General features: G+C 35.6%; 1 protein-coding gene across 5 annotated transcripts in view; it reads right to left on the bottom strand.

The window, feature by feature from the left end:
• The window catches only part of prkcz (protein kinase C, zeta), a 107,606-nt gene that overhangs the window by 42,279 nt on the left and 39,950 nt on the right, over positions 1–25,377 (bottom strand). For 4 of the 5 annotated variants that reach the window (XM_042761961.1, XM_042761960.1, XM_042761964.1 and 1 more), the window contains one exon: positions 5,494–5,579. In XM_042761961.1, the coding sequence (XP_042617895.1) occupies positions 5,494–5,579 (86 nt within the window). Of the gene's footprint in view, positions 1–5,493; positions 5,580–21,219; positions 21,735–25,377 lie in introns of those variants that run through there. The other variant, XM_042761962.1, reaches the window with a different exon arrangement.

Genomic DNA, 25,377 nt, shown 5'->3' on the forward strand with positions numbered 1-25,377 from the left:
TCATTAATTAATTATACTAAACTAACACATTAATTGAACAGCTCTAATCTGAATCACTTCTCATTACATGTAAAGCTGGAGATAGACAAGCAGTGGTTGAAAATGATCAGAGACAAGACTTAAAAAGTTCATGCAAAACCTTTAACCCAGCAAAAAAGAATCTGTTTCCTTTTTGCAACTCAGTTTTTTATGAGGAGCAGGGGAAAGCAGCAAGAGAGGATCAAACGATTAGGTCAGACACTTTCACATGTGCACCCACTCACCGACACACACACACACACACACACACACACACACACACACACACACACACACACACACACACACACACACACACTTCCTTGCCTGCCTCTGTATTTTTCACTTCCTCTCCTCCTAATCCACCCTCTCTGTCTTTTTAGTAAAGAGAGAATAAAACATGTCTAATTTAAAGCAATCCATGTCCTTCAGCAGTTTCTAAAACTCACACACTCCTGAGCCATAAGTGGGATATTGATGATAATTACAAGGACCTGAGGCCCTTCAGAGTGACATCATCTGTGAATCTCTGAAGAGTGGGAGAGATTGTTCGCATCAGAGTGCTGCCCGCAGCACCATCTGCCCATCTGATCACACACACACTAATCACATTCTTAGATATATGATCTCTCAGATCTCAAACAAAGTGTTCATTCACCTGAGTTCAACTTTGAAAGGAACACAAAGCATGCTTGGCAGAACTAGTACAGAAAGGCTGTGGAAGGAAAAATGCTGTGAAAGACATTTTAATTGAAAAACTGTGACAGAAAACAAGCACAAGCAAGTAAAAATAATATTTTTGCTCACACAGGAGAACACCATGTTACTGCTTTAACAGGAATAATGTAAGAAAAAACTGATAGAGAGAAAGCATGCGAGAAAGGTTGTGATTTCATTCTGTTCTCTCACGACTTGGCAAACACCTCACAACACCCTTATAGCACTGCAGTGCTGGATAAGACTCATCATGAGGATTCACCCGAGACGCCTCGCAAATGATATGGCCGGGATGGATTTCTGGATGCTGGATGAAATAAATTTCCATTTACGCTGTGCTCCATGATGTTAATTCAATAGGGATTTTGGCCAGGAGACTTTAAACGACTGCACACAGAATGTAACGGAGGCAATAAGTACAAGCTGTCCTATGAAATAGAACATACCTTAAACTAAGGAAGACACTGAACACTGTAGCTGTCTCTATTTTTGACAGTTAGGTCCAAAATATATTTCAAGCAAGAATGTGAATGCAGACACTTTAACCTGTCCCAGCTTGATTCTGTGTAGTTTTGTGTTCTGAAATGAATGAAATTGCAGTTTATCATGCAACGCCAGTACGCTGTGCATCCTCATTGCTGCTGCAAAAGGCATTTTGGTTCTTCTATTCATGTGAAATACTGTAATGATAATGCAAAAGTTTAAAAAAGAGAAAAAAAAAGTCCAATAAGACTTTTAAAATGAGTCTCATATGGTCAAAGAGGCTGCATTTATTTTAGCAAAAAGGCAATAAAAACAGTAAAACATGATACTTCAGAAATCATTGTTACAGGCTGATTCACGAGTTCACACTTACATATAATTAGCTGAAGTATAAAATGCATATTTGGCGTGCTGTCCGGGGAAGGGCTCCGAGCTCGGGAATGGCCCGAACCTAGAGTACCCCCCCACATAAGTGTAAATGTATATTACATGATGTATATTAATTTACATATTAATATTTCATATTAATATGCTACAGCAGTATATATACACACATATACATATATATATATATATATAATATATATATATATATATATATATATATATATATATATATATATAGCAGAAAATTGTCATGTAAAACTAAACTATTAACAATATAATCAATAACAATAAAACACTGTAAGTGAATAAAAATACAATTACATGAAAATGCAGAGTATGAGACCTTTATGTTGTTATCAATGCTGTCTGAAGGTAAAGGTTTTGTGTTAAATGTTCATTATCTTTGTCAATGGTGTTGAAAATACAGGTCAGTCAGCTAAGAGAGGAAAGAAACCTGGGCTCAGTTTTTATCGACCGCGTCCTCAGATAAGCCGAGATGAGTGAAGTGCCTGGAAATGATCTCAGCGCATTACCACACAGACACACACACATACACACACTATTAAAACACTTACCATTAAAACAGTGATATGACTGTCTAGAGTTTGCGCATGTCAATATCCATCACTTAATGTAAGTCATATGAAACCCACACTTTGTTTTCTTGAGTGAGCAGTTCAGAGTTCAGAGTTTAGACAAAGTCAGTCCTTCATAGCCCGAGCAAAACTTTTAGATTGCCATCTTTCACTTAATATCCAGAAATGAACACCTCAGGTGAATTCCTCTGATAAACCACAAAAAACTGCAGATAAATTACAATAATTACCAAGATTTACAACTAACCCAATCATATGTTTCCATTTCTGTAACCGCTGAATTGCAGTTTTCTGTGTTTTAGTAGCTGTTTCTTATTTTAGATGTGTCTGATGTTTAATTACACTCTAAAGCTCCAAACGGTCTGTCTGATACACCACAGATGCCACACCTGCTACCTATCGCCACGGCAACAGATGCCAATTTCCTTATTTATGACATCATAAATTAATCTCTGTGAACTCCGGACTCAAATTTGAAGAAAATCTGCACCTCTTTTCATTTTCAGACACAACACAAGTGATCAAAATCAACACAGACAAGCGGAAATAGTCTCAGAAGTCTCTAGAAGTCTCAAGAGGCTTTGTTTTGTTTTTGAGAAGGATGTCATGGTGATTCAATAGAGCAGAAAGGATGTCACACACATGATGGATGGAAATCACATGGAAAAAGTGAGTAAAGGACCTGAAAGGTAAAGTTGAATATTTTTTAGCCTTTAAATTGCTTTGTTACAGTGATTGTATTATGCCCAGTCTGTCTCAGAGGGCTGAGAACACAGAGAGAGACAGATCCAGAGGTGCTGATGGGAGTGAGGGAACGAGTCAGATCCTTAAAGGAAGGACAGAGGGAGGAAAAAACATGACCTACTTCTGTTCCATCCCTTGTTTCTATGGAGAACAAGAGGAGAGAAGTGGAAAAGTAGCCGGATGGCAGAATGTGTTCTCAGAGAGAGATATGGCCACAGAAAGTACTAACTAACTAAATTTATTTATTTATTTATTTATTTATTTATTTATTTTAAGTGAACTATGCTCAATTTACAATGCATGTGAGTGGTATCTAGTTATCTAGTTATATATATATATATATATATATATATATATATATATATATATATATATATATATATATATATATATAAAGATAACTAGATGGCACTAAATAAATTAATTCATTCATTCATTAAAAGTCTATATCAAACAATCAAATAAGTTACCAATTATTAAAAATAATCAAAAATAACACTAAAATATTTAAAAACACTATAAAAATAAAAATAAATAACACACATTAACTTTAAAAATAATATATAAAATCCTGAAATATATATAAAAAAAAAATCCTAAACTGAATAATCTAATAATCTTAAAGATTATTATATCAAATAACAGATATTTAAACATTGATGCACCTCACTGGAAATAGAAGGTCTGACAGCACTGCATTATGGGATACAGTATTCTGTACAATGTTTATTTTAACAAATGCAGTAGATCTTCCATATCTTCCATATTCTGTTCATACAGAAAATGTGCACATTGTGCACAGTATAACGCAGCCACAGGGTTGTAAAATGTTAGTATGCTATTGTGAACAATATTTTAGTAATTCCGTTTGATGCCACTAATGGTGCAGAAATTACACACTGCATCTTTAAAAAGCCACCTTTAACTTGGTTAAATGTGTTTTACAATCACAGACTCAAATGGATGTCTGGGGTAAGCAGAGTTTTGCACTCTCAGCAGTCTGATATGAGCATTAGAGCTTTTCAAGAAATCTGATCTTAACAAAGAGACTCTCTAGATATAATTTCATATGATTTTGGAGCCATGTTTCTGCTTAGCTTGATGATGTCATCCTGCAGTTCTACCACGTTGGTCATAATGTGGTCATACATCGATCACCTTGATAAAACGAGAGAAACGAGTAGAGTAATTTGTGCACATTAACGTGTCACACACCTGCTGTGAGTGGGAGCTGTCTGAGGGCACTGTGCTCATCATATGCCTCTCTCTCTCTCTGTTTTCTTCTTATCCTCTATCTCTGCTGAGGAGCACTGAAACTTCTCCAAGAAAAGGGACACTTCAGCTTTTGCAAAAAATAGCACTGGCAAAAAGAACAATGTACCTCTCCGTCTCTCTCTGCTATCTTTGTTAAACCCTGTCTCTCTTCTTTCACTCTCACTTATGTTGTTTTGGTGTTCTTCTTTGTCGTGGCACATGTTCTACTCAGTTGAAGAATGAAGACTGCTGCAGGAAGAGGTCTGCATTAACATAACAATCCCTCCAGGGATGAGATCTGATTAAAGGCAGGGCATCGCTGCATAACTATCTCTCCCTTGACTTTCTACAGGCTTTCTAATAGTCACTATGATGTTTTTTATTCAAGCACTAGATCGGGTTGAAGTCGGAGAACTGGGGCTAAAGCCAATGGTCAAGCATACCACAGTCTCACCAAAAACAACGACAACATCAAACGCTTTCTCCTAGTCAACAGCTCAACAGATAATGATTGATAGTTAAAGAGTCAGATGTTTTTTGTGACAGTCACTACTACAGCTAAATATGATAACAACTACTCGGAAATCCACATACTGAATATTTACTGTAACAGCCATAGATTATTCACTACTACAACTAAACATGCTTACAGTTGCTACTACAGCTACTTAAAAATTGTCTATAAAACAAAACAACCATACAGCTGCAGATATTTAACAAAAATAGTCACTACAATAGCTAATGATGTAGCTAATAATAGTCGCTACTAAAAAACTTAATCACTCACTCATTTATTCATGTACAAAAAATGTCATTTAAAATGAAGTGTTAGATAATAGAAATATATTTACTATATATTAAGTACTTTGGGTCAGTACAACCTTTTCATGTTTTTGAAAGAAGTCTCTTTTGCTCACCAAGGCTGAATTTATTTGATCAAAAATAAAGCAAAATTGGGAAATATTATTACAATTTAAAAACTTTTTTTTAAATATATTTTCTTGTATATTTTTATACAGTATATTTTCAGTATATATCCTCCAGAAATCATTATAATATGCTGATTTGCTGCTCAAGCAACATTTCTTATTGTTATCAATGTTGAATAAAGTTCAAAAGAACAGCATAAATTTGTCTGCTATAACAGGACACTTCCTGTTTTATAAGGTTGCTATTTGCTATAAACAAAATACAGTAAACCAGCCATACAACTGAACAAAGTGGGTTAAACACATGTAGTATCCAGTCAGACGTCATCGTTCAAGCTAGAGAGGACTAGAGGACTTTAACTCACCCTGTTAAAGCGCTTGGCCTGGAAGAGGTGCCCGTTCACCCGGTACAGCTTCCTCCATCGTCTAGCTCCACGGCGGTAGATTGATTCTAGGAGAGAGAGGAAACTGTTGTATAGGAGCAGCATGAGGACTCGAGGAATGAAAAAAATCAATCCCAACACCGATTGAGGGAAGTGTATTCAAAGAGGAGTGATCAAATAAGGGAGATGGACAGAGGTGCGGCTGGTCTTGACCCTGAACGTAGACGGATTTTGACTGCAACTGGATGAAAACCTGTCCCACAAAAGAAAGCTATCATTCCCTCCCTCTCTCTTGCTCTCTTTCGTTGCATCCCTGTCTCCATCTGACCCACCCTCCGCTTCTCACTCTCTTGTTTCTTTTCTCTTGTCGTTCTGCTATTCCCTGCAGCATCATTTCGGTCACATGTCAACAGTCTCATGTTAGAAGTGACAAGCATATACATTGACCTAAATTTATTCAACCAGAACGAGACTCTGATCTGCTGCCTGGGGTTTTGTCTTTATGTCTCACCACCTTGAAAACACAATAATGACCTTTCTGGGAGGTTTCTGAGCTGACCTGATTGACCAAAATATTCCCTGCATCTGAAAATTAGGTAGGTGTGCAAAATAGTGCACCAGTGTTTCTCATGTTGGTCCAAACCTGTATGACTTTCTGCGGAATACAAAATATATATTATGAACAATGTTTTTATCACAATGAAAGTCAAAACAATCTCCCCCCTGAAAGACAAAAGTCATACAGCTTTAGAAACATGTGAGTAAATGTGAGAAAGAATTTTCATTTTCATTATGTTAAGTACAGTAGGTAGACATCCAAAACGTCACTTCTACCGCCGCTCGTACCGCCGCCGCGGCGTCTGGAAAGTGCATTTGCAGCTTTTGACCGCTGAGTGGCGCTTTAATCACAAGTTTTCAAACAAGCGCATCAAAGCACATTTTCGCAAATAGACGTCAGTTTTGCCTCGCTGATGTGTTACATTTGACGGCTGCAGTCAGGGAAAATGAAAGAAAAACACTATAGTTAAAATATTTAATATTCACAGATGAAAGTTTGGTGATTATGAAGTTATGTGCATTTCTTAGAACGAATTCAAGCAGGATAAATGTCAAGCCTGTGCCTGTGCCTGTGCTTATATTTTCTCTAAGCTACACAGTATTACACCATATTTTAGATTTGACACATTTAATAGGTGTGCAGTATTATTTATATAATATGAATTATGTGTTATATTATTCAAAAGAAATTGTGGTTTACTTTGCATCAGAGCATTAAAAGTGGCTATTTTAGTGAGCTAGGCTACATGGATCTATATGCAAAATGTCAATATTCTCATATATTAGGCCTATATTTTAATTTATATTTTAAAATTCCTTTAATAAAACAACATGCATTTTTGTTATTCGTTACCTGTCCTTTATTTTGACAGACAACTTCTTGGGAAAACATATTTGTCTGTAAGAAATTGTTGCGTGTTTTTATAAATTATTTTCTTTATTTTAGTAAAACGTGAGGCACTGTATAATTTCGTTCCCATTATTTAGGCCTAATTAAAACAAGAAACGAATAAATGAAACCTGCACGATTTAGCTAAATCATTGAAATTCTAAAGAATGGACGGATTAATAAAACTTCCTCACGATTAAACTCAAGTTCTCTCATTATAATCACCAAAGTGCAAATGATGTAAAAAAGAGCTTCATTAATAGACAACTTCAGTGATTTTAAAGGGAGCCGCCGTTACTTGCTTACATAGAATTTAAGTTAAAAAAAAAAAAAAATAAAATTGCAGCGGCATTTAAATGCATGTATTTAAAATGTCTGCGTGCAAGAGTGATGCTGAGTGCATGCGCAGCATTTATTCTTATTTGTTTTATCTTCATTACAAATCTTGTTTGGTTTTATTTTGGATAATTGCATGTAAAAAATAATTTACGTTGTAATGCACATGCAAAATGTGAATAATTATAGTGTTTGTGCGAAAATTATTAATGCGCATGCAGGACAAGGAGGCGCCCTCTAGATCACTTGAATTTTTTCCTGATAATGAATTAACTTAAAATTGTGGTGTCTCACATACATGATAAATATATCTACAGAAAGCTTGAAATGTCTTTTAAACAAATCAATTCAGAACGAAAGCATTATGTAATCTGTGAAGGTTGTATTTCTCTTTAAATTGCGCGTTCATGTGGAGAGAGTCAGCACTGTGAATTTCATCTTGCAGCCGACAAGAAAACATTTGTTTATTAATAAATAATTAAAATGTCTCCTTTTTTTACAATTATTGGGCTACTTCTGCTAATGCATGTGCTTGAGCGCGAAATATATTAAGGCACATTATGGATTATAGATGTAAATGTAGTATAATCCTGCGATTAGTTGAATAATGACAAATTAACGACTAGTAACTAGAAAAATCTTACATGGGAGGTAGACCTATTAAATAGCCTCTAGACATCTCTGTTAAAGTTTTTAAAGCATTTTATAGCTACGCGTTTGCATAAATTCTTCTTCCAGAACGGTCTGTAATGGAGAGATGCTTTAACACTGATTTTTCCTCTGAAACACAAAAAACGAAAATTGAAATAAAATTGATTCCTTCTCTGCAGATATTGTTGCCTCTGGTTTGTGCATTGTAAATAGGCTACAAAAATAAATAAATAAATAAATAAATAAATAATTAATAATAATAATAATAATATTAATAATAATAATAATAATAATAATGTCTCCAAAAACTCCAAAATGTTTTTTTGTCATGTCTGTAACGCATGTGTATTCCCAAATCTAAAAAAAAGCCTATAAAACATCATAGACGGATCATACTGATGTCTGGACTCTGTTTGGGATTTAGAAAAACATAAAGAGATGGTTCAATATATTGGTTATAGGCTACATTCTGTGAGAATTTATATTTCATAGTCTAAAAAAAATATTGTTTAGACGAAACAAAATAAAATTAACCCAACAGTTTGCGAATTTATTTATTTATTTATTTTTGAGTTAAGGCAACTTCCTCTGAAGTTATAATAACTAATAAACTATATTGCGCTATACATTAGTCAACATTTGAAGTGGATCAAAACCTTTCTTCAAAGTTGCCCTAAAACCAAAATGACGAGTCCTATCTAAACCTGTTCTGCAAGTTTTGATACCCTCATAAGACACTGTCCATATGAAAGAACAAGAGATTCACACCTTTATCTCGACCCCCACAAGCGATACAGAACTACCCCCCAGCCCCCTCCAGCTGAACTGAATTCGGTCTGTTTTTTGGTTCTGAGGAACGCTGTGTTGTCATGTTACTGGGTTGAAACATGCCTGCACTCACAGCAGCCCTACTCTTTTTATTCATTATTTTCCCGCAGCCCATATTATTGTTTTCACAAGACCAATAATAATAACAAATTATCAATTGATAATTAATCATTATTTTACGAAAATCATTGTTATTTGTGAACGTAGCGTTTGCGGAAGGCTTTAAGACCAAGCGGAGTCCTCCATCAGCTGCTCCCGCTTCACAGCGAGCTGGACTCGCGCTAACTGACCCAGCTTCAAAGTCCGCAAGTAGCAAGACAGAAAAACATTCAGTCTACCTGGAGGTAGACGTATTTCATTGTAAATTAATGCTGTTAAATAGAGAGTTAAATAGAGAAAGAGAGAGAGAGAGAGAGAGAGAGAGAGCGAGAGAGAGAAAGAAAGAAAAAAAAACCGTGTTGGCTATTCCTAAACTTGGAGCTCATTATTGAAGTACAAATCCAAACACCAGAAGCAAACTCTCAGTGTTCTTTCATTGAAAAGTCATTTTGTTTATTCACAGGCTATATGGTTGAAATACTATTTTAGTTCAAAACTTTAAGTGCCATTGCTTTAAAAATAACATTGTTATAAAAATGCTTTATTGGCTAACGTTTCTAGACCTTCAGTTGTTATGCTTTAAAATCCCATAACATTTGTAATTTCACAGTATTTTCACCTCCTAAATCACTAACCTTTAAAGTCACAATTCTATAACGGTCAAATTTACTCAGGCCGATGGCACTTTTAATGACATTATTTTTTTTTTTTACACTGTTTTTTAGAATAATTGTAGCTTACATAAATAGGTGAAGCAAAACAAATATGAATAATATTTGGACCGTCCCTTATTTTTTTCCCTTATTTTCTTAAAGAATAAACACTTATTTTCTACAAGAATAAACATGATAACATATTATTAATTCATAGAAATAATTTAAGCAATTAAAACCTGATAACATATTATTAATTCATAGAAATAATTTAAGAATTTAAAACCTTTTTTAAAAAACTTGAACTTCAATACTATTAAACTGAATTTAAAATATCAAGGAGTTTATAAGTTAAAAAGGGTAAAATGTCACAGTGCATGTTAAATAGCCTAAATGAACTTGTGTTAACAATATAATTAGAACTAACAAATAATTCGATTCGATTTTTTTTTTTTTAATGAACAATTCCTGTATAAATGGGGGACAGCAACCTTTATATCAAACATTTTTTAAATCGTCCACAGCTGAGCAACGCGTGAGGCAGGTTGAGCGTGCGAAGTGAATGTGCTGCACAAAGTCATTTTCATATGCAATGAAAATTAAAAAATTAAAAACACTGGATAGCCTAGATTAGGCCAGACTCTGTCTCTAAGTATATAATAATTATAATTACCCCACAGTAACAAATTTTAACTGATTAATCGCCTATTTTCGTTTGCTGCATGTTATTTTATTTATTTATTTATTTATTTTTTAAAACAGGCTAAAAAATAAATTAAGTTTGTGAGAGGAAAAAAATATATATAAGTCATGTATAAGTTGCATTTTATTACATTCAGAAATAATAACGGCTGGCCTATAATGTGCCAACAGGATATTTTTAGTTCTCTTCACTTTACAACAAATCCTTTAAATGTTACAAATTTATCAGAACAGAACAATAATTACAAATATATAATTCTAATGGATAAATAAAATTGCAGTATATAATAATATAGGCTTAACTATAAACAAACAAAACAAAAAATAAATGAATAATAATTTAAAGCGAACCATAAGGTAAGGTTGGGCTCTCATTCGGGAGAAATCCAAACGTTTCCATATTCGTGATGTTGCCTATTTCAAGCTCAACTATTATTCATTAGGAAAAAATAGGCTTTGTAGTTCACACGCGTGTTTCAGTATCGACGGAAAAAAAAAAAAAAAAAAAAAAAAAAAATCATAATTAACAAAAATATGCCAAAGTGGACCGCTGCTCGCGCTGAATGGCATGGTGAACGGCTGCTGTTTCCAATGAATGTGCGCGAGGCACCAGCGCGATCAAAGAGCTGAAACAGAAAATACAAAATTTTTGGTCACACAGTAAAGGCATAATTCAAAAATGCAAAGTGTTAGCAGTTTGAAAAATCAAGAATAATAACAGAATTAATCATAATTATTGCTAAATGCTGGATCGTTCTCATTTCTATCTGCAAATGGAACCTGAAGGATCTTCTTTTTTTTTTTTTTAAACCAAGAATGAACCGAAATAAAAACATTTAGCTTTTTATCCGTATATATAGGCCTTATATTTAATGACTGTTTAATAACAATAGCAAGCATAAGATCCTTTGTGTAAAGGTCTTCTTTTAATTTTTGATGAGTAGACTGTAGCCTAAGACTATCCTAAATTTTGAAATTAACTCACTGTACATTTTTTAATGTTTTTTTTTAAAGATGGTACAATGTTATATCATAATGTTATTGTTGTTTTACCTCCTCCTTTTATCTCATTTTACAATTACATTCAGTTCGCAATCCGTCCCTTTGCGCCACCTGGCGGTAGTTTCGCGAATTAATTTAACACACGACTGACTTGCAGTTAACGCCGCGGCCCTGCGGCGGCGGTACGCGCGGCGGCATTACTCATTTTGGTTGTCCACCATCTGTATCACCTCAAAAGGGAACTTCTTTGATTTTCAGCTTTGTTTTGTATCTATGTCAGTATTATAAGTAAATGTGGATTATTTTTCCATGTCACTTCACCAAGATATCCCATTTTATTTGTCAGCAAAAGTTTACCGGATGACAGTTACATGGCTACAGATTACTTTTTTCATCCAAAATATGATATTCAGATTGAGCTTAGTGCATTATGGGTGTTGAAGTTTTCTACCACAGCACTTTTTCTCTGTTTTCTATAGTTGCGTATCACAAATTCTACACCAATTGCGAGTTTCTACTGTCATAGACAGTCATAGACAGCATAGAATCACCCTTTTAAGTAGCTAAATTTGCTTATTACAAATGACAATGATGTGGACAGAACCAAATTATCAATGGTATTTATCACTAACGACACAATGATGTTGTATAAATAATGGTATTTAAATTCTTTAACAGAAAAACACCATTTTGTCCTCGCTGGTGACCCACAGGTTCATCAGATACCCCTATCGCTCTCTGTTATGTTCCACTTAAGTTGGCAGACCATCATATTTTTCAAGCATAAGGGAGAGGCTGAGAATTATGCTCAAGCCCTGGAGATTTGCCGTGTCTGCTGCCATTACATGTTTCTTCCCTCAACTGCAGCTCAGTTACGTAAAACCGATAAATATTGAAATATTGTCAAAACTTTCAAGTGTCAGCCACTAATGAGCACTGGAGGAGATTCAAAGGCTTGGGACGCTTGTGTGTATGAGAGAGAGATCTAAGCAAAATGAGTAAATGAAAGTCTGCATTAAGCCTTCAGAAACTAATGTGTGGCATAAAGTAGAGCTTGAATATTCAATTCCAATAACAATACACATGCAGCTTTGGAGTATACTAAACATAAAACAACATCACATATACACACTACACGCACACACACATTCAGACATACAATGTACTTAATAAGCGAAAAACAAAATGCCACAGAAATATATAACGTCATTTATATTTATACATTTCTTTGCTGATTTTCTCCAACAAATGTTTAAAACAGCCAGTCTCTACCTTATACTCTACCTTCTGCCAGCAAACAAAAGATTTCACAATGTTCCTCTCCTTCAACAAAGCAGTGGCAGACCTCAACAGAACTACAAACCATCATCCCCCTCACGGAGCACAGCGCTGCTGCAGCCCAAGAACAGCTGCTCAGGAAACAGCTATGTGTTTGCTATCATAATCATCCAGATGGCCACTGAAACACCTGTTCTTCGACCTGTATATGTCTGAAGCCCAGCCAACATCTTGTCTCAGAATTTGAATGTCAGAGATGAAATCATGTATTTGTTATAATCTACCTCACAGAAGTCTCTCGTCTCAATCCCACAACTGCCACAGTCAGAAATTGCCTCATAAAGTCCTGTAAAACTAAAGCAACTGTAAAAGCAAGCTTGGCTCTGACTTGCACTGGAAAATTTGGCAACATCTTTCATAACATGTTAGTGATTTTGAGTCACAATGATGCATGCAAGTGATTCACTCATGAAGGAACTGCTTTTAAAGCCTCTTTGCTGCTTGAGTGGAGTGGAGCTGATAACAATCGCCTAGTTGAGGGTGCGGCAGGCAGAAATTCAATTTTTTCATCATCGCCATGGCAACACACACTCTCTCCTGTGCCACGCGTGGAAGATGCCAGCAGCTCTGGTGGACGAGACATCCGGCCGTGAGAGTTGACACTCAAACAAACACACTACACGCAATAATAAACTGAACATCCAGCAACATCTACAACAAAAACAAAGTGATTCGCTAAATGTTGTGCAACAAAATGCATTACTGACAACACTGTGAAGTGCAAAAACAGGCATCAAAGGAGGAACATCAAAAATAAGAACTAGAAGCTCTACTTTTAAAACTAGATGCTGCTCTGAGCTCCATTAAATCGGAGCAGTCTCTTATAATTTGGTTGGTTTGTAAATATTTGCATCAAAAGCGCACATTTTTTCACTCCCCGTAGCTTACACTGGTAGAGCATGCCACTAACAATGCCATGGTCATCGTTCCAGTTGCAGGGAACACATAAATCGACAAGGTTTGCCTTGAAAGTCATTTTCAAAGCATCTAGATCCAGATACAAAAATACTTCCTCAGTAGAACGTGATGAAAAAAAACACAAAGGATATCTGCTCTTTCTCTCTTCTCATTCTTCAAAAAAGAAGCTGAATCTATGCACATCTCTTTAAATCTGAAAGTGTTTGATCGTGCAAAACATTCACAGGCCTCAAGACAGCATCAAATCATCAAAAACAAACACTGATTGTTCTGAATAGACTGCATTGCCGACTGAAAACAGTACAGTACCAAAATAGTTTACTGACCAAAAGTGAAAAAAAGTCCTCAAAATCAAACATTTTTATTTATAATTTTATATATTATAATTAACTGCTTTTTGCAATATGCTAAATTATTGATATGACAAAACAGACAATTGTGTAAATGCATAATCTCAGAAGTGAGTTTTTCCAGCATAAAACAAACACTAAATAATGTATTAGTATTAGCCAGATTAGAAAGTAACAGATTAATTTACAGCTATGTGTGTGTGTGTGTGTGTGTGTGTGTCATGTGATATATCATATCAATATCAATATCATATCAATATCATATTGATGTCACAACACACAATTACACAGCAACACCTTTGCTTTAAATGTGTGTGTGCGTGTGTGTGTGTGTTGTTGAGGGGAGGGGATGGGGTGGGGGGGGGGGGGGGGAGAGAGAGAGAGAGCGAAAGTGAAGTAATTATTAAGAGGGGGGAGTGGTGTTTTTTGGTGTTATCGTTGTTATGTTTTTTTTATATTATTATTTTCTCCCCTACAGGGAGAGACCTACAGAAATCACACTGTGCTGTCACCATAGTTACCCTGCACTATTTTTTTTTTGTCATTATTTCTAACATTTGACCACAGAGAGAAAGAGTACTCCATGTCCACAACCAACAACATCATATGACTATTTCAGCAGTGCATTTACCACTTCTACCTGGCTTGAAAGAAAAGCCAAAAAACAGCAATGAAAATAAATATTTCACAGATTTCTCAGTTTCTCAAGCTATTGCACAGCTTCTGACAACTTAAATATAGTGCACAAGTTAAACTTTCTGGAAAGTTTGGTCAAAAATGACCAGCCTTTTAAAAAATGCTTTTAAATCTCACATTATGCTCTACCACTTGTGCTCCTGTAGCTCAAGTGGTAGAGCATTGCGTTACGAAGCGCAAGGTTGGGGGTTTGATTCCCCGGGAACACATGATAGGTAAAAATTGATAGCCTGAATGCACTGTAAGTCGCTTTGGATAAAGCGTCTGCTAAATGCATAAATTTATTTAATTTAAAATTTATAAATTTATTTTAAATTTATTATCAACAAATCTTGGATTTGATATTCCAAGATTTCCAAGTCATCTTGTTTTGTTGAATTGGCGCAGCACAAAACATTATTTGTGGATAGTTTTTGTAAATTTCACTTAAAATAGAGGTGCATAAGATCAATGATCAATCCGTTGCAAAAGAAATACTGAATCCAATAATTGGTGATAATATAGCATGATGACAGATTTGTAAGCTATTTTTGTAGGCTTGGCATTTTTTGGGGGTTTGTAAGTTATAGTCCGATGCAGTAATATTAAGTAGCATTTTGCGGGAAAAGAAAATGTCTAAATGTGCAAAACAGTGTCTAACAACAATATGATGTTATGAAACATTTCCAGACTACCAACTTTGTATTTAATGTATTATAAAATTAAATACAAGATTGAACCTTTTACTTCCTTTGACATTTAATAAATTCCTCCTCCTCGGAAATGGCTTTTCTTTTCTAAAGACGAAATCAAGGTCACAATGGCGAGGACAAATAATATTAACCAATAACATCATGGCCTACATTTCATGATTCAATCAAACCCTGATGGGTAAAACTAAGTTATATCCTATTTCCCACTAAGGCTGGGTGATATGACAATATTATCATATCATATTTTATTTTTAATCCATTCTTCAAGCATGAGATAAACAACAGAACAGGAGGATTCACATCATCACATCATGTACCTGCTGCTCAAAATTAATTCATATAGCCTATATAAAAGGAATAAATATGCGAAACATATTCACTTAAAAAAATTAACAGATGAACAAAACAAAAGAAAAACTATATGGCAAGTAGTAGCCTATAAGCCTATGCTGCATTTGGATTTATTTTTGTGCATTCTCCTCACAAACACATTCAGGAAAAGGAAAATTGAGAAAGCGGTACCCGTTTTCTTTATTTTACAAAAACACAACTTTTGTTTTTATTGTGAGTGTACACAGATAAAATTTGACTCTTTACAATTTATGTATTTACCATAAATGACAGAGTATTTTAAATTGTTTTCACTGATGTAAGGAAGCATTTCAAGTGTATGCTGGCACCTCGCGTGCACACACATGTAAATTCTAGCACGGCTTGACATTGCACGGCTTGAGCTGCCTACTATTTATGAAGGATTAATTGATAATGAAGTAATTAATGTGATTTGTAATAACTTATTTTTCCAAATAAATAATGCAGCATTTTTTTTATCATTATAAGAAGACTATAAGGACACATCGGAGCTCTAAAAACATGAGAGAAAAAAATAACCTTTCTATTTTAGGTCATGCAAAAGGAACCAATTTGTTTTCTAAACGCTAATTTTAGACAAATAACCAATCTTATAGCTTGGCTCCAAGTTTAATTAAACAGTGCTACACGTTAAGGAAATTAGACTTATCATCATGAAATGTGTCTACTCAGGCGGCGACACCAGAAATGAAAGAGAAACATCGGACCTTATGAAAAAATAGGCAACACACATTGCTATGTGACATCAGCATGCATATATCATTCTTACATTCACCAATGTCCACCTTCACAATGAACTCTGTTCAATTCAACAGTTGTCTTCACGAAAAACAAAATTCATTTCAAATTCTAGATAAGGGCAGTGTAGAAATTAACAACACTATTATAACAACAAGCTAATGTTTTATATTAAGCACAACGAAAAGAAAAACAAAACTTTAATTAAGTTAAGCTTACAGGCTACTGTCAAATAAAGCACAACCAAACTGATATGTGTTTAAAGTGCGTGTAGGCTATGTTGTCTCCAAGCAGGGGTGGGGCAGATGCGGGGTGGTAGCAGTGGCGCAAAAAGTGGGTATGCGCTATATGCGGCGCATAGGGGCGCCGCACCATGGGGGGCGCCAAAGCGATGGTTTTTTTTTTTTTAAATAATAAAAGTAATATATATTTATATAAAAGTTATATATAAAAAAGTTATATACATTTTAGAGTAGGCGCCGGTGCCCTCATAAGATTCCATCATAGAATTTAGACATAGAAGGGTAATATCGCGAGTGGGCGGCAGTAACGTTAGTGAGTTGTTGTTGAAACTCGAAAAAGATGGATAAAGCAAAAAAGCTATCGGGGCTAAAAATAGAAGAAGAAAGAGGGAAAAGGAGATGGCATGTCAGGGGATGCAACAGCAGCTAAATAAGTGGATGGTGAAAGGCAACAGGTAGGATTTAAAATGAGACGTCTATGCTTGGAGGCTTGCAAATACGTTATTCATGTTAACAGACTAGCTAGTGTTTGCTAACACTGGGAATGTAGCAGACAGAATATGTAGCTAGCTTAGAATATGCAAAACCGAGGTTGCTGAGCTGAAAACTGAAAAATATAAGGTAGCATTTACAGTAAATGACAAGAATCTGGAAAACAACTTTAATATCTCTGGTTTACCGTGGAATCATGCATAGATTTGCTACCAAACTTGGAGGCTTGCAAATATTAATGTTGACTGGCAAGTGTTTACTAACTTACTGCAAAATAATGTTGCTGATATCTACATTTAGATTTTGGTTAAACCCTATGGTACCAATCCCATACATGACATATCTAAATTTTATTAAAGTAAAATAACAACTGGTAAATATAAGGTAGCATGCAAAATACATGACTAGAAGCTGGAGAACATTATTTATGCAATAAGGCTGGTTTATCATGGAAACAAATAGATTTTATTTATTTTTTTTACCATTAGCTGTTCATGTTAGCTCAGCTGTGCTGTCAGACATACAGGCTACAGTTACATCTGCTGGGTGACATGTAAGCTGTAATTAGGGTCACATCTCTTTCTCTCTATCTTTAAAGATCTGTGATATATATATATATATATATATATATATATATATATATATATATATATATATATATATATATATATATGGGGGGGGGGGGGGGGGGGGGGGGGGCGCCAAAATTTTTTGCTGCATACCCCCCTAACACTGGATAGTTGCACCCCTGGGTGGTAGAGGCGAGGCTCGAATAGATGATATTATCGGATATCGCGATATTTACATATCGTCCAGCCCTATTTCCCACTGAAATTCTATTTCACCTGGAAATGCAACACACTACAAAAGTTAAATGCATGAAAAAATCATCACGGTGAAAACATTCATCACAGTCATCAGCACTTGCTGTACATACAATATGATAGTTTAATAAGGAAAATGAGTGATCTTTTGCACTTCTGAATGACTCTAATCATAACCATGCCCTCGTTCTCCATCCCTGCTGTCCTTAATTGCCCTGTCCTCTTTTACGTCTACACTTAAACGTTGACACCAACTGCTCAGTCAGAGCACGCTCGTGAACCCACACCCGTCATTATAAATCTGCCCTTGCTCCTGTGAATGGAGGGCGATGCTGCACCTGAGGGTATAAGCAGGACTGGAATAGAGTCAACACTGGCATTCTCCACACTGAACTGAATTAACACAGCTGAGATGTGATCATACGACGCTACTTAGTGAAGTCAGTTCTTATCAATCATCACTGTGACTGCAGACACAAACGCAGTGCACTTAACATATTCATTTGACCTTGTTAATCAGAGCTGGAATCATGCCAGATCATCCTTTACTCAATCACACACAGTCATCTTTTATCTGTGATGTCAGAAGACAGATGACAGGCATCCTCTGACTGCTGTACAGATCGTATGTTCTCTAATTATGACTATAATGTGTAGGACAGGTGTTATAAACAGCATGACCAAAAAAATCTATTTTAAAGGGGTCATCGGATGCCCATTTTCCACAAGTTGATATGATTCTTTAGAGTCTTAATGAAAAGTCTATAACATACTTTGGTTAAAATTTCTTAATATAGTGTAAAAAACACCCTTTTTACCTTGTTGATAAAAGATATGTATGAATAAATCAGTTTTTTTTTTGTTTGTTTCTTTTGATGATGAGCTCTGCTGACCCCACCCCTCTCTTCTGTGGGGTGACGAGCCGTTCTCTGAGAGATTGTTTACTTTAGCCGCGAAACTTTCTAACTAGCACATTATTAGGAACAGTGATTGTAAAAATTAATTAAAAACCCTTATACTTCTGCCGTAAGTGAAGCTGGATTACAAATGATTTGTGCGAACATAAACGCATTTAAAGGGTTACTCCACCGCAAAATGAAAATTTTGTCATTAATCACTTACCCCCATGTTGTTCCAAACCCATAAAAGGTTCATTTGTCTTTGGAACACTATTTAAGATATTTTGGATGAAAACAGGGAGGCTTGAGACTGTCCCATAGACTGCCAAATAAATAACAGTGTCAAGGTTCAGGAAAGTATGAAAAGCATCATCAGAATAGTCCATCTGCCATCAGTGATTCAACCGTAACGTTATGAAGCGATGAGAATACTTTTTGTACACGAAGAAAACAAAAATAACAACTTTATTAAACAATTCCTCTCCACTGTGTCTCTCCAAATCAGCCATTTTGGCAAATCTGAGTTGTACGCAGGCGGCGTACGCTCTTCTGTGTCAGCCGCACTGCGCTGTTGCGCTGTTTTCTTTCAAACCAAAGCATAAATACACTTAAAAAATGTATCCTTGTGGCGCGTGTGGACTTAGACAGTGTTACTTCCTTGGCTGGTCTATGGGACAGTCTCAAGCCTACCGGTTTTCATCCAAAATATCTTAAATTCTGTTCTGAAGATGAACAAAGCTTTTACGAGTTTCGAACGACATGGGGATAAGTGAATAATGAATTTTCATTTTGGGATGGAGTATCCATTTAAGTAGATCGGGGGCGAATTCACTTCACAAACAAAAGTAATCCACTGCATCTTCAGCTACTCAGATGTCAGGGGTAAATGACGACTGCTATTATCCTTATTATATCCAACAACAAAACACCTCAATCGTTATGGAGCCATTATTGTCTACATCATTATAGGTTAGATGTGTACATACACTGCCAACACATTTATGTTCAAACAACATGTAAAAGTGAAATTAGCATCCGATGACCCCTTTAAATAAAAGCTGTTCTGAAATTTTTATTAAATAAAAAGAATACATAAAAAAAAAACATCCTGACAAAAAGTATCATGGTTTGCACAGAGAAATATTTAGCCGTACAACTGTTTTCAATACTGAAAACTTTTGCATACAACTATGTTTTTTTTTAGCAGAAATCTCAGGATAAAGTCGAATGCCACTGTTGTATTGGGCAATGAAACAAACTTAACAATTATTCTGTGCATCTTTAACACTAATGACAATAAAACATCAGAGAACTTTCCAAGACACTTGGGAACGTTTCACTTGATGAAATACGAGACAAATGTAGCATTAATGGTAGGCTAAGTTAAAAAGACTGCAGGTATCATGGCAGTGATCCAGGACTCTGACCTTAAATTGAACAATGGCTTTGGAGCCGGAAAGTCTGCACTGGATTGCATTGAATATCTGCTACTGGCGATGAAAAGAGAGTAAGGACTGGAGTTTTGGAATAATCAAACTTCATCTACACATCAGAACCCATCTCACGTTCATAGATAAACAACATGAAAAGAAGACAGGATTAAATTTAATTTGTGGCTAAATACATTACCTAAATCTAGTTGATTGTTTTCTTTTCTTTAGTTGATTTCTGCTGAATCCACAATGAGAAAATGTTTTTCTGTTGCAAAGGCTGTTCCATGTCACCAACTTATATACCACATGTACATATATAGAGATGTGTGTGTGTGTGTGTGTGTGTATTTAGACATATAAAGTACATATATATTTTGTGCTATTAAAAAAAGACTTCTAAATTCGTTTTTAATTAGTATTTTCTTTACTGTTTTTTCAGCTTAAATACGTAAACATTCTTTAAAGAAAACATTTTTTTTGCATGCTGCATTAATTGCATCTTGCCTGTGAATACATTATGTCATATTGCACTGGCAATTTTTTTCACTTGTCTGAAGCAAAAATAAGTTATAAATTAGTGGAAAAAATCTGCCAATGCATGAAGGCAAAAAATAAAAATAAAATACACTCATATTAAAGATATATTCTCTGCAAACAAGTTTTAATATCTTACCCAGTATTGCTTCTCAAGTCAATTTATTTTTGTTTCAAAGATTTTAAAATATTTCAACTGGAAAATAAAACAAATTACTACAGATTATTTTACGATGTAGCAAATTAGACTATATCGCATCATCTCCCATGTGATTAGCTCAGAGTTGCTGCATATGTTGCACGTTCCAAATCATTTCAAATCAACCAATTTTGAGATTTCATTTCAGTTAGACAGCCAGGCAGTTTACCAAGTTTTGCAACAGAGGGAAAAAGCCTTAAAAAAGTTTTTAAATTTCCATTTCACTTCCCTCTCCCCCCCGCTAACATAAGTGCTGTGAATACCTCCTGCGACAGTCGCAGAGCACACCAGTGTTGCATCACCCCACATTCTTCCTCCGCCTTCTCCTCCGGTCAGAGGAACCACAACGATGGAACACAACGGCACGAGAGGTAGAGTTGCACCGTGCGAGTCTTGGATAGACACACAGAAACCCGCCATGACATGCCACCTAGCCCCAGAAAGCACCAGCCAGGACTGAACGTCGTCTGTGAGGATCTTTTTCTGGTGACCAATAATGGCAGAAAGCTCAGAGAGCAGGACCAGTTAAAATGGGTTTGACTCACTTCCACGCATTGTTGGTTGGGCTGGCAGGAAGATGATAAAGGGGGCTTTCCTTTGCTGTGCTGAGGGTGTGTAGGATCAAAGCATGCAGTGGGATTTGAGCTGAATGAACGGCCGGGACAGAAGCGCACAGCTGGAACACAGCAGGAGCAGAACATTTCTGCGCTCTCTGTATAAGGGCCCTTATATTCGGCCACCGAGACCTGAACATGAACACTAAACACTGACTCCTCTGTTCTGGGCCAATTCAAAATCATTCTTCTCAGAGAGGCTTTAGTGTACAAATCATCAGTATTTTGTCTTTTTTCCCATTAAAAATATTTAAACATTCTTAAAACAAAATAAATTAATTAAAAAATTAACTATAAAATTATACATTTTATTAGAAATTAAATGTTAACTGTAAAATTGGAACTGAAAAGAAGAACTGATAAAATGTAAATGTGTACTTTAAATGCAATGTAAACCACTGTGTCTATCAGTGTAAATGTAATGCAAATGTACAAGCGTCTGTCAAATGCAATAAAAATGAAAATGCTGTTAACCAAGCAGTTTTGGTTTGCATTGACTTCCATTGTATAGAAAAAATTTACAAAAGTCAATGGGAAGCCTAACTGTTTGGTTTGCAACATTTAAATATCTCTGTGTGTGTGTGTGTGTGTGTGTGTGTGTGTGTGTGTGTGTGTGTGTGTGTGTGTGTGTGTGTGTGTGTGTGTGTGTGTGTGTGTGTTGAGCAGAAAAAAAGTTATGCAGGTTTGGAAACTATTTGAAAACTATTAGCCAATGTTAAAAAAAACAGTTAAAGTTAAAAAAGTTAATTAATTAATAAACATCATGATCTTAGAATCTGGAAGCCTCTGCATAAAATTGCCAAGGACAAATAAATCCAGAAGCAAATTTCAAATCACTAACAACCATGTAAAGTCAGTTTTTAACAAAATCTGGCAACAGTTACACCCACCACTTAAGAGCTTCCTGAAAAGATTAGGACCTAAGATGACCTTGACTTGACTTTTAGTGCCCTCAAGTAAAACAATCTAATGTGGCCATATCATGGAAAACAGGATTTTCTTGCTCTTTGGAAGACAAACACAGTTGTATGACTTGTATAACCAAAAGTTGTTACTCATTTCACATGCAAACCATTTATAAAATCAAGGCAGAGGTCATTTACATAATTTGAAAACAGACACATTTTGCTACAGTACCTTTAAAAACATGTCAGAAAGATTGGAAAAATATCATGTAAAACTGCTGTAAAATCAAAAAACATTTCTACAAAAGTGTAGGACATGGGCCTTAAAAATAATATTTTAGCATATAAGGGGGACAACAGCCGCTGAGAAAATGACAATGAGTGTGTTAGCAGCAGCCTACCGAGAGGACATGCTAATTTCAGCAGCAGACATTAAGGTATTGTGTTAATTGACAGGGAGGAGTTTCATAAACCGCTGCCAGGCAAATAACATTACTGTGAATAGGCTGCTTTGAAGCTTGTTCTTAAATTAAAAGGAAGTTCATTTATCAGCCATGTTTTAATCCAAAAGATTAGACAAAATTTGATTACTTTGGGAGTTGGTGTGCGGCACAAGACTTCCCATTTAGCCCAAACGCGCGCGCACACACACACACACACACACATACACACGCCTCTAATTCCTTTAGAGCACTGTAAGTATGCAATCGTATTGTTTTAGCCATTTTGAAGTCTCCCACAATGTCACAGCAATCAGATCACAACACATTTTCACTCATACACTTCCTCCTTGACTGCCGCCACATTTCGCTGTGATGTAACCCCTCTGATCTGCTCTCGCGTGGGATGGGAGTGTATCTGTACATTTTACATGGAGTCTGTGGGTTTAGCTGGACCAAAGCCAAACACACACACACACGGCTTCACTGAGTCAAACCTTAAAGAACACTATGACAACTGGCACCTACACAACATTTTTGCATAAACATAATACAGCATATTTGACTCTGTGAGCAACCAACGCATTATAGAATAAATACAGAAAATAAGACATAAAAAAAAGAGTGAAATAAGATCAACTAACTTCAATCTTTGGTCCAGAACTCAGATTATGAAGGCTGTCTTTCAGACAAACTTTAAGGGTTAGCACTCAATTAGCACTTCGGTATATTAATGCAAACTTTACTAGCATTAATTTACTAGGGTTTTTCCTCAGGAAACCAAATTCTGTTCTTTACCTGCTTAACTTTAACACTTAAAATCTCCTATTTGTTGCATATTTAGTCCTTTTACATCTATGTACACTATTATTTTATCACACTTTCAATTATATTTTTTTATAAACATTCACAGGTACCTTATTATCGCTTCTCCGTGCTTTACATTAGGCATTTTACATCTATGTACTTTCTAGCTTCATCTAACACATTTTTTCTTTATCTCCTTATATATGTATACAAAAACGGTCTTAAAAAGTATACAAATGTGTTTTAATTACTCAGGAAATTATGTATTAGCTTTGAGGCCATATATATGCTATTGTACACAAATGAAATGAAACAGCAGATAACACTTGCAGTCTTTCTCTTCTAGAAAACCATATTACAAATATTGATAACCCAACTTGCACTCAGAGCCATATGCTAATGTTTGTCCAATCAAATCTCTTTGAGATGAGAACATCCCTCCTACTCATACCACCTGCTCCTGACTAGCAAGCACATAGCAAATAAGCAATGGATCATAGGTGTGGCATAAACTAAATACTATTAGCAATTTTTAAAAGGGACAATACTTCCCTTCCAAACATCCTATTTCAACAGGAAATGTCAAAGAAAACTGTGGCCATCAAGTAATTTCATGGGTCTTTTAGTCTCAGGCTGATACTTCTACTGAATCACACAGTGCAAATAAACTTGACAGTCAAGAATGAATCACAGCTTCTGAGCTATTTAAGGTCACAATGTGTCTGCAAAGCCTCAAGCAAGCACATACTGTATAACACAGACACACTCACAGTTCTAACTATCATATCACTTTTCATCTGTCAACCTTGTCTTTCTATGAAATTTCATCTTTCATCCTTTTCTTTCCCTGAAACTTCTTTGAACTTTTGTGATGCATTATGAAATGCTGTAGGAGTTACATAGACGGTTATCTTGTGTGTTAGACCAGCCACGAGTCCAAGATGCAGACTAGAAAGACTTCAACAACAGTCTTCATAACTGCCTAGCTTATATTTCACCTAATGGGGGGAAATCACTCTTAGGAGACACTTTTTGTGATTCCTGAAATTTTGGCTGATAGAGAAACCTAAAAAATTTGACATCAGAGTGGCAGCCTTTGCTTCAAGCTCATCAGAGTTATCCAGGATAAAAGAGCAGAGCTTGCTAGCAACTCTTTGATTTTAGTCGCCTCATTTTGAGCCTTCACTAGCCAGCCAATCTCTTTCTTATTCCCTTATGTATGAACTGAACACATATTCTTCATCAATAATGAGCTTTTGGCTCCTCTGGATGTTTTTAAACTTAAAAAAAAAAAATCTATTCAGAGCTTCAAAGGTTAATAATGTCAGTGAGTCTTTTTAAATGTGAGTCTTTTGTGTCATCACTGTTGATATGACCCTGACACCAGAAATGTGCCTGCGGCCACGTGCACTGCATTAGTACTTGTATTGCACAGCATAAGTCTAGTATTACATAATGAGTATAAATGTGAGGTTCACAGAATAAAGCAGTTTTAGGTAATTAGGAGTGAAGCAAACAAAAAAGCTACACTCTTGAGAGAACAACACTCCCATGAGACCCCACTGCTGAGAATACACACATGATAAAGTCTTTGAAATGGTAAAAACAGACTCAGAAAAAAGTAAAGCACACATGTACAAATCTGGTGCTAATTC

Source organism: Cyprinus carpio, chromosome A8 (assembly GCF_018340385.1).
Source record: "Cyprinus carpio isolate SPL01 chromosome A8, ASM1834038v1, whole genome shotgun sequence".
NCBI classification, from domain to species: domain Eukaryota; kingdom Metazoa; phylum Chordata; class Actinopteri; order Cypriniformes; family Cyprinidae; genus Cyprinus; species Cyprinus carpio.